This window comes from Scyliorhinus canicula, chromosome 4, assembly GCF_902713615.1.
Source record: "Scyliorhinus canicula chromosome 4, sScyCan1.1, whole genome shotgun sequence".
Taxonomy (NCBI): domain Eukaryota; kingdom Metazoa; phylum Chordata; class Chondrichthyes; order Carcharhiniformes; family Scyliorhinidae; genus Scyliorhinus; species Scyliorhinus canicula.
Genome location: NC_052149.1, coordinates 79,152,683 through 79,170,594, shown reverse-complemented (window position 1 = coordinate 79,170,594; position 17,912 = coordinate 79,152,683). Strand labels below are relative to the sequence as shown.

Here is a 17,912-nt window from a genome sequence, read left to right as displayed (position 1 = left end):
AGTGGAGATCCTTGTACAAATCATTAAAATGGCATGAACAGGTACAGAAAATAATCCAAGCGGTTAATAGAATGCAGGCCTTTATAGCTAAAAGGCCAGAATACAAAGGGGTAATGTGATACAAAGCCCTAGTTAGGCAACTGCTGAAAATTTGAGAGCAGTTCTGGGCACCATAAGGATATACAGGTCATGGAACGGGTATAACATGGATTTACCACCATGATATCTAGACACAAAGAGTTAAGCTATAAAAACAGATTACACAAACTAGGAATGTATTTTCTGGAATTTAGAAGGTCAATGTAAAGGGTGCTTTGATCAGAGCTATCAAGATATTAAGGAGAACAGATAAGGTAGATTGGGAGAAACTATTTCTGCTAATTCGAGAGTTCGGACTTGGAGCATAGATTTTAAAAAATAGTTACACCTTTCAGGAAAGAAATTAGGAAACACCTCGACATGCAAAGAATGGTAGAAGGTTGGAACTCTCTTCCACAAATTGCAATTGATGGTCGGTCAACTATTAGCTTTAAAACTGAGAGTGAGATTGTTGGGGCGGCACGGTAGGACAGTGGTTAGCACTGTTGCTTCACAGCGTTAGGGATCCGCGATCGATTCCTGGCCTGGGTCACAGTCTGTGAATCTGCACGTTCTCCCAGTGTCTGGGTGGGTTTCCTGCAGTGCTCCGATTTCCTCCCACAACTCGCAAAAGGTGAACTGGACATTCTGAATTCTCCCTCAGTGTACCCGAACAAGCGCCGGAGTGTGGTGCTTAGGGGATTTTCACAGTGTTACTGTAAGCCTACTTGTGACAGTAATTTAAAAGAAAAAAATTTAGAGTACCCATTTATTTTTTCCAATTAAGGGGCAATTTAGCATGGCCAATCCACCTACCCTGTACATCTTTGGGTTGTGGGGGCGAAACCCACGCAAACACGGGGAGAATGTGCAAACTCCACACGGACAGTGACCCAGAGCCAGGATCGAACCTGGGACCTCGGCGCCGTGAGGCAGCAGAGCTAACCCACTGCGCCACCGTGCTGCCCTTACTTATAAAGATTATTATTATAGCCAAAGGGATATAGGGCAAAGGTGGGTAAGCAGAGTTAGATAATAGATCAGGCATGATATTGTTGGCTGGCAGAATAGGCTTGAGGACTGAATGACCTACTCCTGTTCCTATGATATTCATCATGAGTATTTGTATATTTGCTCCTTTGTGTGACAAGACAAAGCAATCATTTACCATTGTAGATGTTGAATTGTGTATGTTTTGTGTTCAACATCTTTGTTGTTTATTCATTTGTTTACCAAACTACTACTGTTTAGGTTTAGATTGCAGTAGGTTAAATTTGAAACAAGTCAAAAATAAATTATATAACAGGTGGGATGCATTTTATTCTAGCCAAGCAAATGGAGTACAGAAAATATTCCACAAGTTGGATCAGTCACCTATTTTTCCTCCAGGATCACAATAAACCATGTCAAACTTCATTCAAATTGTCAAATATTATGCCAGTATAGAAGGCCTGCCGCCACCCTGACACCTGATAAACAGCCTGATCGTACCCAGTATAGTTTCTCAACCAGCTTATCTCGTGATCAACCTCAATCATCACAGTTGGAGGCATGCAGAACACAACTGACCTCGCCGACCGAGGGCGAGGTAGAGAAATAAATCAGTCAATGCTCATCAGCATCCCTATTGGAATTGAACACATCAATTAGCGAGAATCAGCTTTGCTGCGAACAATGCTCCCGAACAAGGGCCCAGCAATATTCATTATCCAAGTTGACTCATGCCATCAAGACAATGCGTCCGGGAGCCACCTTGCACCAATGGAAATGTGCCCCAATGACGGTGTCAGCATCTTCAGAGGAGCGGGGACTGTGCCATTGCATCCTCTGCACATTTAGACAGCGTGTCTGCCAAGCCTACACTCTAGACAGGAACTGTAAAGTGGGCATTAACTGCGAATTCAAAAGCGACCGTGCCCCCCCCCCCCCCCCCCAAAGTGCGGTACCGGCAACTGCAGGTTTCCTGGGCCCAGCCCACTCCGTCAACAAAACAACCGGCAGCTCCATGGCCGTCACACCAACCTCTTGAGATAGCGAGCATCCTCCGGCTGCATTTTCACTGGCCGCTCCTAATCCGTCTGCAAGCAGCTTCTTTTGTTTGCTTACTTTCCTCAGCACCGTGAACGCTCTCACAACATCTCCCCGGGTTACCAGGAACAAGTGCAGCCGCCCCACAATCCGCAGCGGCGCTTGGAGGGGGAGGGGGAGGGGGGCGCAGGGGATCAGCAGGAGAAACTCCGCCTGCAGCGCCCCCACTAGGCTCAGAACAATAACCCAGGTCAATGCAGCATTGCAGCCAACAGCGACTTGCGTTTTGAGTCTCTAACAAGACAAAACTCTTCACAGAGGTACAGTCAGAAAAACAATAAATGTTCAATTTAAAAAGGATATATTAAATGTGGTGACTAAAATCAACACCTATTTCCATCCCTGCCTCAGTGATCTGCCCAAACCTATCCATGTATTTTATCAGCTTGAGTCACAACTATTCCAGCATTCTCCTGGACAACTTGCCAACTTCCCCCACTCATAAACTTCAGTCTATCCAAAACTTTGCTGCCTATTTCATACCGAGCACCAGGTAACCACTCACCTATGAACACTGAGCTCAGTAACCTGCATGAGCTGGTTGCCCTTCATCTCTCTCACTTCCTTTAAGATCCTCTTTAAAATCTATTTTTTTGATCAGACTTCCAGTCATACCTCAAGCCAGAGGATCAACCCTGGTTCAATGAAGAGTGCAGGAGGGCTTGTCAGGAACACTACCAGGTATACCCAAAAGTGAGGTGTCACCCTGATCAAGCTACAACACTTGTGTGCCAGATAGCATAAACATCAAGTAATGGGCAGAGCTAAGTTACTCCACAACCAACAGATCAGATCTCAGCTCTGCAGTCCTGCTACATCGAGTTGTGTACGACAATTAAACAACAAACTGGAGGAGGAAGCTCCACAAATATTCCCATCCTCAATAATGGAGGAGACCAGCGTCAGTGCATAATATAAGGCTGAAGCATTCGCAACAATCTTCCAAAGTGCTGAGTGGAAGAGGTCGCCCAGATGTCAGTCTTCAGCCAATTCAATTCACTCTGCAATATATCAAGAGATGGCTGAAGGCACTGGATACTGCAAAGGTTATGGGCTCTGAAAATATTCTGGCAATAGTACTAAAGACTTGTGCTCCAGAACTTGCCGTGCACCCGAGCCACACTGTTTCAGTACAGGTGCGACACCGGCATCTACCCAGCATTGTGCAAAATTGTCCAGGTATATCCTGTACACAAGAAACAGGACAAATCCAACAGGCCAATATCCACCCCATCAGTCTACTCTTGACCATCAATAAAATGATGTAAGGGGTCATCAACAGTGCTAAAAGATGGCACTTGCTTCGCAACAGCCTGCTCACCGACACTCAGTTTGGGTTCCGTCAGGGTAACTCAGCCCATGACCTCATTACAGCCTTGGTCCGAAGATGGACAAATGAGCTAAATCCCAGAGATAAGGGTTATTATGATCTCAAGGCAGACCCCAACAGTAGTTAGGATACTGGACAGAAACCCCAATATTTTATTTTAATTTTGTAAGAATGTGAAGAAAGGATACCTCACTCCAGGAGTGATTACATGAAGAAATAGGGATATGGTATATTAAAACAAACTTTATTGCGAACACAACACAGTATTAAAATCTTTAACATCACATCATGAAATATCTTACAATTACCCCTTAAACAATGCTACTCAATAAAGTGAATACTATACCCTAATTGCTATCTTTATTCCCACTTAAACAACAAGAAAATAAATCATCTCAGCTCTCAATCCACTATAACTACCAACGGCATATAGGAGTACTTGCTTTACAGAGATATTCTTTGAAAAAGAGAGATCCTTTGACACTGCTTTAAATAAACAATCTGGCTTCTGTCAGACCAATGCAGAAAATATGACTGCATGTCTTCAAAAGCTGTTTTTCTGCTTGTTTCAGCTCCCCCTTGTTCTCAGACCATGCCTTACAGGTTGTTAATCTCTTTTAACTGAACAGCAGAGAGCAAACTGTTTGACTTCTGGACAGTCTCATTCAGATCAGAACTGCACTGATCTGCTTTCTGAAAAAATGCCAGGTGTCTGAACTCCACCCAGCAATGACATGATCTTACCAAGTTAAAATCTAATTAACTCCACAGCGAGTTAGCCCACACTTTTGACAATGATTTAATTGCACCCTGGTTCCCAACCTTTCAAACTAGGATTTATTTTAAACATGACTGCAGCAGTCAAACACACTCTAACCCAGGCGTTTAATCCTTACTGCATCAAATGCCTTTAAAAAAAAATTATCTGAGATCCCTACATTCATCACAGAGTTCTTAACATCAAGGCAGGATTTGATAAAGTACAGCATCAAGGAGCCCCAGCAAAACTGGAGCCAATAAGAATCAGTAAGAAAACCCTAAACTGGTTGGAGTAACCTGGTACAAACGAAGATGGTTGTGGTGGCTGGGGGTCAATCATCTCAGTTCTAGGAAATCACTGCAGGAGTTCCTCAGGACCAACCACCTTCAGCTGCTTCATCAATTACCTTCCTTCCATCATAATGTCAGAAGTGAGGAAGTTCACAGGTGACTGCACAATTGCCAGTACAATTCACGACTCCTCAGATACTAAAGAAATCCGTATCCAAGTGTAAAAGCGAGACCTGGACATTATCCAGGCCTGGGCTGACACGTGGCAAGTAACATTCATGCCACACAACTGCCAGGCAATGGCCATCTCCAACAAGAGAGAATCTAACTATCATCTTCACAGTAGCACATTGGTTAGCACTGGTGCTTCATAGCGCCAGGGACCCAGGTTCGATTCCCAGCCTGGGTCACTGTCTGTGCAAAGTCTGCACAATCTCCCCGTGTCTGTGTGGGTTTCCTTCAGGTGCTCCGGTTTCCTCCCACAATGTCCCGATAGACTTGCTTGTTAGGTGAATTGGACATTCTGACATCTCCCTCAGTGTACCTGAACAGGGGCCGGAGTGTGGCGACTCGTGGATTTTCACAGTACTTCATTGCAGTGTTAATGCAAGCCTACTTGTGGCACCAATAAAGATTATTAACATTGCTGAATCCCCCACTATCACAATCCTGAGGTTGCCACTGACCAGAAAATGAAGTGGTCTGGCTATATAATTACTGTGGCTACCAGAACAGGTCAAAAGCTAGAAATCCTATGGCAGGAACTCATCTCCTGACCCCTTACAAGGCACAAGGCATGAGTATAATGGAATACTCTCCGCTTACCTGGATGAGTAAAGCTCCAACGACACTGAAGAAGTTCAACACCATCCAGTACAAAGGAGCCCACTTGATCTATATCCCTTCCATGAATATTCACTCTCTCTATCACCGACAAACAGTGACAGCGTGCGTACCGTCTACAAGATGCACAGCAGGAACTCACCAAGGCACCTTGAGCAGCACCTTCCAAACACACAACCACTACGATCTAGATTCTAGAAGGACAAGGGCAAAGATACTTGGGAACACCACCACCTGGAGGTACGCCTCCAAGTCACTTATCTGCCTGACTTGGAAATATATTGCTGTTCCTTCATTGTCGCTGCATCAAAATCCTGGAACTCTTTCCTTAACAGCATTGTGAGTGTACCTATACCTCAAGGACTCTAGCAATGTAATTCTAGCTCACCACCACCTTTTCAAAGGCAACTAGGGATGGGCCTAGCCAGTGAAGCCCATATTGCATCAATTTTTTTAAACAGCCCTTCTTTGGCTCAGTTATAATATATGACTGATTACACTTTTGGAGAGTACCTTGGAACATTTTAATACAGACAGAAAAGTTGTGGTTTCAAGGCCCATTCCAGGACTTCAGCACACTAATCAAGGCTGACTTTCCAATGCAGTACTGAGAGAGTTCTATGCTGTCAGATGTGCTGTCTTTCAGATGAGATATTTAACCAAGTCCCTGGCTGCCATGCTGGGATGTAAATGGTCCCATGGCGTTATCTCAAAGAACAAGTGGATTACCCCCAAAGTCCTGGCCAATATTTATCCCACAATCGAAATTACCAAAACAGATGATTTGATCTTTATCAATTTGCTGTTTGTGAAAGCTGTGCACAGATTGGCTACCACATTTCCTATAAGACAGTAGTAACTACATTTTAAAAGTACTTAATTGACTATACAATGCTTTTGAACATCTTCTAGTCATGAGACATGTTATATAGATGCAAACCTAATATGGTGTAATCTCCACACTTCAGCAGCCATTGCTGTATCACACAGTTTCCGCATTACTCCATCCAAGTCCAGTGTTCAGCGTACAGCCAATTTGCAGTGCTACAGTTCAAAGTCCAATAGTAAGGTTTTCTTTTGTTATGATCAGATGAGGAGGGGTCAAATGGCTCCCTTCCTTTCCCACTCCTCGTTTAACTGTAAAAGGATTTTTGTGAAAAGAATATACAGCCAATTTTCTTTTCTTTCATGAGACGTGGCGTCGCTGATTAGGCCAGCATTTGCATTGCCCATAAATTAGCGTTTAACTGTTCGCATGCTGTGTCCAATTGGACAGGTTTACTTGAGTTTAACAAAGAGGAAAGTTAACTTTGTTGTGCTTAACCTGATCTAAGTAAATAATAAAATACCCGCCAACTTTCACACATACTCGACTTTCACACACCGTGTTGTCACAGATGTCTGGTCAGCTCTCAACAATGGCTTAAAGGAAAAAATGTCAAACTGTGGGAACTGTGTTATGTGTTGAATGATTATGTGTTTATGTTTATGTATGCTCTGGTTTGAGTAAAAATATATATTTTTAAATAGTGACTAAGAGCCTGGACCAGATGCCATAATTATTTTAAGTTTTAATGCAGTGCTGAAAGATCGATTCATTCCAGGAGTGATAATAGGGCTTGGTTATTTTCGAAACAAACTTTATTAAAACAAAAGAAAAAAGAAACAATATTTAAACCTTTACTTCAGTTCTACCACTAACAGATTACATGCAGTTTCTTAACTTTAACACATTAGTTCCCATTAAACAACATGTCCAATAAACATACAGCTCTCATTCCACTTACACAGTCATAAAGATGATACTTGTATTTACGAAGCAATTCTCTGCTCTAAATCAAGTTCCTTTAGAACCCTTTTCTATAAAAGCATCCTGTGTGTTCCCACTAATAAGGTTAAGTCTGAATGGGACAAGGTAACTCAGGATGTGGGTGTATCCCTCTAACTCTGCTGCTAGCAGTCTTTTCCTTCAGTCTGTTTAACCCCTAAATTGCCTGCTACGTCTTGAACCCCATTTCTGGACCCAAGTTCTTAATATCGCCCTATCATGACAACAGACACACACTATACACACACAAATAGATTATAGAGTGGGGTAGAATAGATTAATCAAATTTGAGTCGAGGCGTATATGGTCTGTGGAGTATGGAAACATTGCTGGCCTAAGAATGAATTTGGTAGTCCTGCTATTTGCTTTGTGGATCTAATTTAAAGACACAGCTGACTGATTTGGCTGTCCTTCTGGAGATGGCACTATAAGGTTAATTTTCTTCAAGAAGTCTATACAGTGATGTAAATTGGGTAGCCATCATGGCTTCATACTCAAGTTATACTTTAAAAAATTTAAATTTGAGTTCCAGCTCGTGGATTAAAAATACTTATTTTGGGGGCAGCACGGTGGCGCAGTGGTTAGCATTGTTGCCTCATGGCACCGAGGTCCCAGGATCGATCCCGACTCTGGGTCACTGTCCATGTGAAGTTTGTACACTCTCCCCGTGTTTGCATGGGTTTCACCCCCATAATCCAAAAATGTGCAGGTTAGGTGGATTGACCATGCTAAATTGCCCCTTAATTGGAAAAAATGAACTGGGTACTCTAAATTTATTTTAAATTATTTGCAATACCTTTGTGACAATTTCCAATTTCTGTTGTATAGTTTGATAGCAAGTTTGGTGGGTGTGTATTTTCCTGGCAACACAGGATAAATGTATTTACTCAAAGAATAATAGTTCTGGAATAATCAGCCAGACAGCGTGGTTGAGACAAAACACTGAGTTGTATAAAATGTAAACATCCTGATCTTTTCACATGTCTTAAGTCATTCTCTTGTTTACTATTGTCCCTCTCGTAAAGTAACTTTTCAATTTCCCATAGTCTTGGTCCTTTTGCCGACAGACGTTTCCTTACTCCCTCTTCCCCAGTTTTCATTTTCTCCGTGACTTTATAATATTCCCATCTCAAACTATCTCCTCTCTTAACTTTTTACAACTTCGTTTCATTTTTTGAGTGCTTCTATTCTCCAGGTCATCCACAGGAAAGGGAGGTAAATCTGTCAGTCCCGCAGAAATATATGTCCTCTCACAATGCGTCACTGGCATGTATCAAGATTCGTGTTCAGTGTCAGCTCACAGAGTCTCATTTTTGCTGCTGAACGTTTGGAAGTGTTTGAACTGTGTAGCTTCAGAGCAACATTCGCTAAAATTCGCACGGCAGTGAAGTTTCTCCAGAAGTTTTTTTTAAGCATCTTTCCAGGAAGATCAATGTAGGCACAGCTGACAGGCATGGATCTGGTTGGTTAGGAGGGCTGTAATTCAGAGAGAGGCTCGCTTTCAGCACCTGCTTGTGGAACAGAGACTGAGCGCTCCGAGGGTCAGGGCCAGGCTGTTGGCAGCAGAGATCCTGGACGGTCACACTGCGTGATCTGAATCACCGGGGGAAACGGTGGCAAACCACCCACACAGAGAGCGAGAGAAAACATCCGCTGGCCTACGAAACTCTCACATAAAATGGAAGAAAAGGTAGAATGGAAAAAAGCCCACTATGCTTTTAAATCGCGGTGGGACAGTACTGACGGCAATATGTGCCGCCACAGCATGTCTTTCTTCCTTCATAAAACCATCAGGGCTGACTTCTTTTCGAGTTACCTCTTTCTCTTGGAGCAATTGCCTTTGGGTGAGTTTGCGTGACCGTTGTTATCCGGTTACCTGTGCAGAACTAGGAGATTCTGCGTGAGTGAAAAATATCCTAGTAACGATAAACTACCGCTGAATTGTAATATTAAACGCAACATTGGTTAAACTGACGCGAAACGTATTTCGGATCCTGGGAATGCATTGGCCAGGTTTTATAATCGCATATTTGATTGAAATACCGCCCGATCGTAATTTGTTTCGCAAATTTAGCAGAACAATTTAGAAAATGAAACGTTCCTCTGTATAAGGCCTTGGACGAGCACCGAACGTCTCAAAGCGTTTTACAGCCAATGTAGTTGTAAATAGTAAATAAAGTGGCCATAATCCCAGATGACCATAGACGGCTTTCCCCCTTTGACAGGGCGAGCTGACTGGTGGTGATTTATCCCGAGGATCACCACACCTCATGGGAGGGGCCAGGTTGAGAATGTGGGGCCTTCATGAATAGGAGAATTAAACCCAAGCTGTTGGCCTCATTCTGTATCAGAAATGAAGTTGTAATTCAGCATACTCGGCAGCCAATTTTGTGACAGCAAGTTCCCATAAACAGCAATGTGATAATGACCAGCCAAAGTGTTTTGTGACTTTGAGGGATAAACATTGGCCAATATCCGGAATCAAATTCACCCACCAAATAATATTGAATGCATTATTCAGCTAAGACTGGGACTAAAGTTTAAATGACTGAGGATCTCGCCATTTTGAGAGAAATAACACTAACTTATAAATGTTTTTTGAAAAAGGCTTTATACAATGCTCATGATGTGATTATTTATAGCAAAATCTCCTTAGGAGTTTATCTGAAGCAAATGACTGGCAGTATTAGAACTGTTCACTTTTTCTTCCAATAAAAAGAACAGCATGAGCTGCTCCGGTTTCCTCCCACAATCCAAAGACGTGCGGGTTAGGTGGATTGGCTATGATAAATTGGCCTTAGTGTCCAAAAAGGTTAGGAGGGGTTATTGGGTTCCGGGGATAGGGTGGAAGTGAGGGCTTAATGTGGGTCAGTGTAGACTCGATGGGCCGAATGGCCTCCTTCTGCACTGTATGTTCTATGTAATCAGACCCACAACAATGTGGTTGACTCTTAAATGGCCTCAGTTCAAGGGCAATTAGGGATGGGCAATAAATGCTGGCCCAGCCATTGATGGCCACATCCTGTCAATGAATTGTAAAAAACAACTGCTGGACATCTCATTTACCACCAATAAAGCACTTCTTAAGTGTAGTCACAGTTGTAATGTAGGAAATGAGGCATCTGATTTGCATAAACCAAGCAGCCATGTGATAATGGTCAAATAATTTGTTTTTGATAACGTTTATTCAGAAATAAATATTGACAATGAAACCAGAGATAAATCCCCTTCCCTTCTTGAAAACTGTACCAGAGGATCTTTTACATCCACTCAAACAAGTAAATGGGGCTTTGGTTTAACATCTCACCTGAAGGACAGCACCTTCAACAATGCAACACCCTTTCAGTACTGCATTGGAGTATCAGCCTTGATTTTTTTGTGTTTAAGCCCTAAAGCGGAACTCAGCAGAGAGGCTGCTACCAATTTAGCCATGGCTGAAGCAAGCACAGAATAAAACTTGCCAGTTTGACCAAATTAGGCAGCAAGATTGAACACTACCAACAGTACACACCTGAGACTGCAGAAAGTGACGCAAACCATTGAGCCATAAGAATGTCTTGTGATACCATGTGAACTGGACTTACTGTTAGATTGTTTCCCTCCATTGTGAATTACATAAGATTAACATATCTTCCATACATATTATAGTTAACTCCCATTAAGAATTGTGTAGTTGTTTTACAGCCTTTTGTGAATACCAATGCTGTTTAAATTTTTTATGACACATGGCATTTACTAGACTATAGTTGTAATAGTGGAGATTATTAAAACGTTTCATCCAAATTCCATTACACATGACACAGAAACAAATTCAGGATGCAATTTAAAGAAAATTACATAGTTGCTAGATTCAATTGCACCGTGCATTAATATATCAATTAACACCATACGTAAATCAAGATCTGCTGTCGAATATTCATTTTAAAACACTGAGCAAATTGGATGTTTGGCACTTTAAATGTTGATATATATATTGTGTATTTTGCTTGGTGGCAGCCTCACAGAACACTTAATACACTTGTTTCAGTCATTATCTGAACTAGCTATTCATATGCAGCATATGTGATTTGAAATGTACAGGGGAGCCTATCTGGCAGTCTCTGAAAACATTGATAGCAATCTGCTGAATTACAACTTTGTCCAATAGCTTCCAATGTTTGTTCACAAAGATAACTTTTTAACAAACTGAGATGAGGGACCAATGCTTGATTATATGGCTCACCAAGTTTGAAAATAGTGGGAAAATAATTAAACACAAGAAGAAATAGCAGCAGCTACAGAGTCTGTGGATTTAAGGAAGAAGGGAAAGCAGAGGAAAATAATAAAAGCAAATTACTGTGGATGCTTGAATCTGAAACGAAAGAGAAAATGCTGGAAACTCTCAGCAAGTCTGGCAGCATCTATCTATAGGGAGAGAAAAGAGCTAACGTTTCAAGTCTGGTGACTCTTTGTCAAAGCTCGAAGAAGGAAAACAGAGGAAAATAATGATTTGCAAAGTTCTGAGAAAGGAAGAGTTAAAGGAAGAGACGGAGGGATCAATCTTGTTTTCAACACATTGTCTATGTAGAGCAAAGGAAGGTGATAAAAGCTTGTCAGCTAATTTGCTTGGAACAAGTGAAGCAATAACCACATTTCATAAATATGTCATGTTCCAGTATATTATGGACTTTAAGTCATTATTTTATATTTTAAAAACTAATCAAACAGCTGCAAAAGATAGTTGCCCAAGGGACACTGGACTGCCTTTGTGGATTTAAGCCTCTCTATCTCAAGTAGGAACAAACAGAATGTTCCAGACTGCTGTTGCATCAATGCTCTTTCTTGAAACTAATTCAAAGAACTATTATCAGTTGAGTGGGTCATTCAAACAAAAATTCACTGGCAGTCTCAAATTTGCAAGGTATCAAATGCCAACACAGGATGTGTAATTGGCACACCACCCTTTGTTTGGAGAAGGCACTTTGAATTTGTGGAACACACATTATGACTAAGCCAATTTGTTTGTCTCCTGAAATCAGCAAGAAGCTGCTTGCAGAGAGAGAGAATGCCACCAAAAGCCATTGAAATAGGCGCAAGTCATACAAGTAGCCAATGTAATAGACAGCAATATCTTGAAAAGGGGAGTACATCCCCTACCTGTTCCAACTTCAGATTAATCTGAGAACTAATCTCCTTGAAATTCAACCACAAACGTTCTCACAATTTACCGATAATCCTTCATTTGATTAGACCTACACTTCAACTATAAAGGTTTGCCATGAAGGAGCATAGATAAGTATACGCTGTTTCAGTATATTATCTTCATCTGCATCTAATCTGAATGTGTCTGATGAGTGAGTGAAATGCTACATCATTTAAGGATAAATGTGTGATAAGTACTGTTCTTTATTTTTGAACTCACAAAAGCTTGCTGCTGAATTATTTAATTCGGGCACACTCCAAGGGTAAGAAAACATATACCTCTTATATAGGCTTACTGATCACGGACAGTATAAAGAAACACAAATGTTGGCTGTGACAAATAAAATAGAAGCCGATAAGAAAGGGCATAACAGAAATCAGAGAGTAGAGATTAAAGGATTATCCATCACATAACAAGCTTTTTATTAGAACTGGAATAACAGGGTTTGTAGAAACATTACTTAACTCACCTAAAAACAAATGACAGAACTTAACTTTTTGAAATATTGACTAACGGACTTTATCTAGGAAGAGCACTCAGTTCTAGATAATCCTGCCCCAATATCCTACAATCAGGAAGATTACCAGAGCTCTGATCTAAAACATTGTGCGTTTTGTACTGTTAAACTCCAGCTGCTTGGCTGCACATACTTGGGTGTCCCTGAATGTTTGCATCTGTCAATCATGAGACTGATGAGAAAAGAAGCTGAGGTTTTTAAAAAAGGCAATCACCCAAGACTCAGAATGTGATATACGATTAAAAATGTCATTCCATGAGTCATCAAAGTGATGTGATGTGATGCACTAATTAAACTTCTGTTATCTATCCATGAATGTTTTATTTCCTGCATAGTCTGATTTGTTGCTTGCAACAACTAATACAACTTTGTCACCAGGAAATATATATCAGCAATTTCAGCCTAAAAGGAGACCATTGAGCTGATCACATCTACGCGGGTGCTAGCTTCACGATCCAGCTATTGACTCGACTCCTATTTTCTTTATCCTTTCTCATACCCTTTCATATTTTTTCCTCTTCAAGAGTTTACCTAAATCTCTTAATGCAGTGATTGAGCCGGCTATGATAGCTACTTCTGGCCATACATGGTAGAACTGAGTAATTCTTTGGTGAATTTATTTCCCCTTTATGTTTCTTGAGCCAATCCATCATTTTACAGCCCCTGTTGTAGATGTATTGATTAGTAAAATAATATTTATTTGTCTTCTCAAACCTTTTTCAAAACTGTGAAGACTTCTATTATTTTGTCCATGGCCAGAGGACAACAGCACAAAAGACTCGACAGAAGGTGATAGCCACGAACAGTGCTGAGTATGTTACCTGTACAATCTGGGAACAGATGTGGAAAACCTTAAGAATGCTGCTAAAGTAAATCTACTGCATTATAACATTTAACAGGTAGATGAACAAAGAATATATGCCACAAATTGTGCGAAAATCTCCCACTTTACTACAGACCGATGCTGAGCCTTTGCATAATCTAATCATGTTTTTATTGCATTTGCTCATACTCCAGTAATGTACACATTCCAACTCCAACTTACAATTCAAAACCATGTTACAGTCACATCTCTAAGATTTTCACACATCAAATCATTGCAACCTTTTGACTGGAAAATTGCGCATGCCACTCCACCCTTTACAAAAGGCAAGAGAGGAAAACGAAGGAATTCTAGGTCAATTAGTTTTACATCTGTTGTTAGGATATTATTAGAGTCTCCACTTAAAGATAGGATGACTGAACACTTTGACATTTTTCAGCTGATCAGCGAAGCCAGCATAGGTTTGTACAGGGAAGGCTATGTCTGTTGAACCTGGTTTAATTTTTTGAAGAGGTGACTAAAATAGTGGACAAGAAAATGGCTATTTATATGGATTTCCTGAAGGCATTTGATAAAGCTTCCCACTAGAGGCTATTTAGCTAAAGTTCATGATCATGGAATTAAGGAAAATTATTGGCCTGGTTACAAAATTGACTGAGTTGAGGGAGACAGAGAATAGGCTTTAATTGGCAACATATGGTTAGTGCTGTCCCATGAGAATTTGTACTGGGACTTTGACTATTTACTGTATTTATTGACAACTCAGATAATGAGATAGGAAGTCACATATCCAAATTTGCCAATGACACAAAGATAGATGGTATTATAAGCAGTGTAGATGGAAGCAAAAATGATAGAAATATTGATAGATTATGTAAAAGGACAAATGTTGGTGTACTTTCTAAAGGGTGAAAAGTTAGAAACAAAGAGATCAAAAGAGATTTGAGGATCCAGGTGCATAGATATTTTAAATGTCACAAACAAGTACAAAAAGTAATGAAGGCTAATGGGAATGCTAGCTATTGGCTGGAGCTCCCCCACCCCAATGGGATCTCCTGATGCCACTGAAGCCAATGGACATTTGAATAGCTCAGCCCATCTATCGTGAGTGAACCTGCCGTAGGACTTATATTCGGAGTGTAAGGCTCCTTCCTGTTTATTCCCTTATTTCGCCTTTTATTTTTCTGTTATCATTTTTGATTCATGTATGATTAATGGACATGTATCTTTAAGTCAAGAAGCAAAGAGGTGTGAGAAATTCAGAAATTACAGGAGAGAATACTCTGCTCATCTCTGCTAGTTTGAATAGGAGCTTCAGACTTTTTGCAGCAGAGAGAGAGATGGGATGGGGCTCAGATTGACTGATTGGTCAGTGGTCAATGAGTTGGCCAAAAGGACATACTCTGCCTGTTAACAGGTGTCATTGATCTCATCCCAGTGGAATGATTTTCAAAGTTCCAACGAGCTCAGTTCGACTCCTAGAAACACAGGGACAAGGGCCTATTCTCTTTCCTCTGTGTTATCCCCAGGATGGCTGAGTGCTGTATTTCTGAAGCTGCAGAGAAACTGAATGAATGAATCTACAGGAAAACCATAACAGATGCAAACAAAGACCAGGATTTGCTTTCATTCTCCAGAAATACAGAGTGCTGTATTCCTGAAAGTAGAGACCTGAAGGAATCTACAGTAAAACCTTAAAGGAAAGCTAGTTTTGAAGATGAGTAAGGTGCTAAAATCCGCCATCTGAAACAAATACCCTCTGTGTTTATCTGCCTTGTGTGCGTGTCTGTGTGTATCGAGGGTGGGGGCAAGTTAAAGTGGAAATTAGGAATTAGATAATAGTTAACCAGTTGTAACTGCTGCATATTTTATTTTAGTTCTTGTTATTAATTGAAAGTAATTATGTTTATATTTACAAACCTGGTGATTGTAATTATTGGGCAACCAAGGGCCAAATGCTGTGGGTATTTTTCCAAGAATGATTGGTTTATTCACTTGTGTTGTGACTCCGGGTCAAGTGGGGCTGGAATTGACCGTGCACTAGCCCAGGGTGTCTTAATAGGAGGACTAGAATACGCTAGGATGTAGAAGTCAAGCTTAAGTTATATAAAGCACTGGTAAGACCACACAAGCAATTTGAACTCAACAATCAGAAGTACAATTTCAAAATTTGCTGACAACACCAATTTGGGGGGTATAGTTAATATTGAGGTGGACGTCAAAACAAAAATACTTAAACCATATACTATGGTTCATTTCTAGATGCATAGAATTGAAAAGCAGAGAAGCCAAACATATGTTGAGCCTTATTAGACAATGTTTTAAGTACTGTGCATCGTTCTGGTCTCCATATTATAAAAACAATATAGGCCTGGATTTTCTGGCCCTTCTATGGCTGGGAACACCACTGACTTTTGGTAGGACCGAAAAATTGTGCCAGGTGCATCCAAACACTAGAGAAGGTGCAAAAAAGGTATAATTCCAATTGGGAATATAGGAGAAACAACTTTACCCAGAGAATGGCAAGAATGTAGAACCTCTACCACGAGGAGTACTTGAGGTGAATAGCATTCAAAGGGAAGCTAAGTAAGCACATGAGACAGAAAATAATATGCTGATGGAGTTAGAGGAAGATGTGTGGGAGGAAACTAATGTGGTGCATAAACACTGCCATTGACAGGCTGTTTCCCTGCTGTAGGCACCATGTAACTTTATATAAAGCGAATGACAGAGGGACATAAACCTGGTGATCCTCGTAATTCATTTTGCAGACCTCTTATTTCCTGTAGATACGAGTTTGAAAACCTTGGGGAAGCAAAGTGGGCTGTTCCAAAGTCTGTAGAAATATCCAAAGGACACAGAGCCCATTAAATGTGACCAGGGGTTTTCAGCTTCCTTCATAGAATTTCTACAATAAATGAGAATATTTGTGAAAGAGTTTTAATAGGCCATATTTAGGAAACAAACTGTCAAATGTATACATTCCAATACAGTGACAGAGTTTGGGTCCCCAGCCATATTATAAGAGTAATGTTTTTGAAGCATTTGGAAAAAATGCACTGTCCGTACAGAAACTTATACGTCAAAACCCCTTTCTGAAATCCTTCAAATAATAGCAGTATTGGAGATGTTACACTGGACTTAACATTTACAATTCATTTGAATAGGCTTAAGGTGTGACAATGTTAACGATTGTGCCTGTTCTTTTTGTCATACCTGCCTTCCATTTTATACACTTTCATCCCCCTGTGTTTTGTCTTTCTGGATCAGGCAATGAACCATTTACTGAACGAGATGGTAGACAGGGACAGTTCCCAAAGCCTCTGCAAATCCTGCCTGGAATTAGTTTTTACAAGATGCACAAGAACATCTGGTCTCCATTTAGCATCCCTATCCTGACAACATGTTCAGAATAGTAACTGGATTGACTTGTGCAGAATTATGGAGGCAATCCACATCCTAACATAGTTTATTGGAGCACTGTTATATTGCGCCAGCATTCAACCAGCTTTAAATGCTTTTGAATCAATACTGAAATCACATGGCCTCTCTCCCTTTGGGACAACTTAGAACCTTTCACTTCCAACTGAAATGACTGAGAAGCGGGACATCACAACACAATGTACGTGTGAAAAGCTGAGTTTGTTTGGTTCACTTTGTGTTTTTTTTTGAAAACTGTGTGTAGGAACAGCAACATCCTTGGCTAATTCCAGCTGGATGACTTCACATGGCATTGCAGCATGGATTGATGGTCTGATTCTACTTTGATGGCAGATTCTGCGTGCTCTCACATGGAGAAAAAAACAAAAGCTCTCAAAACTAGCTCAGGAAAACACCGTCCTTACAAAAACAGACATGTGGAGATGGAGGTGCAGGGTGATAAATCACTGCAAAACAACTTGCCTAATGCTAAACTTTGAATGTCTTTTCTCCATAACTATTAAACAGCAAGCATTCAATCTTGATTCAAACTAAGGGGACAGTAATGCGTTCAATTATTTGAAACTACATCGTATATCTTCTTGTCCAAAAATCCAACTCACTTAACTAATAGCCAACTTCTCAGCCATTTTTGCTGGGAAATAAAGTTCTATTTTATTTGCTGAAAGCCCAAAAGCTTGGTTTAACTGATAAGGTGTGATGAATGGTTTAGCATAATCTTACTCTCTTTTA

At 40.7% G+C, this 17,912-nt stretch overlaps 2 protein-coding genes and 1 long non-coding RNA gene across 5 annotated transcripts in view; 2 read left to right on the top strand and 1 right to left on the bottom strand.

Annotated features, from left to right (window-relative positions):
• The window catches only part of kifap3a (kinesin-associated protein 3a), a 301,592-nt gene extending 299,314 nt beyond the window's left edge, over positions 1-2,278 (bottom strand). For 2 of the 3 annotated variants that reach the window (XM_038794573.1, XM_038794572.1), the window contains exon 1: positions 2,101-2,278. In XM_038794573.1, coding sequence (XP_038650501.1) covers positions 2,101-2,132 — 32 coding nt within the window. In that variant the 5' untranslated portion in view covers positions 2,133-2,278. The remainder of the gene's footprint in view (positions 1-2,100) is intronic. The other variant, XM_038794574.1, reaches the window with a different exon arrangement.
• A 6,617-nt stretch (positions 2,279-8,895) lies between these two features.
• mettl11b (methyltransferase like 11B) overlaps positions 8,896-17,912 on the top strand; it is a 34,681-nt gene continuing 25,664 nt past the window's right edge. The window contains exon 1 of the mRNA XM_038794571.1: positions 8,896-9,061. Within this exon, the coding sequence (XP_038650499.1) occupies positions 8,896-9,061 (166 nt within the window). The remainder of the gene's footprint in view (positions 9,062-17,912) is intronic.
• LOC119964705 lies at positions 13,665-17,714 on the top strand. The gene is made up of 2 exons (XR_005460347.1): positions 13,665-13,815; positions 17,425-17,714. It is a non-coding gene; the product is annotated as an uncharacterized LOC119964705 (long non-coding RNA).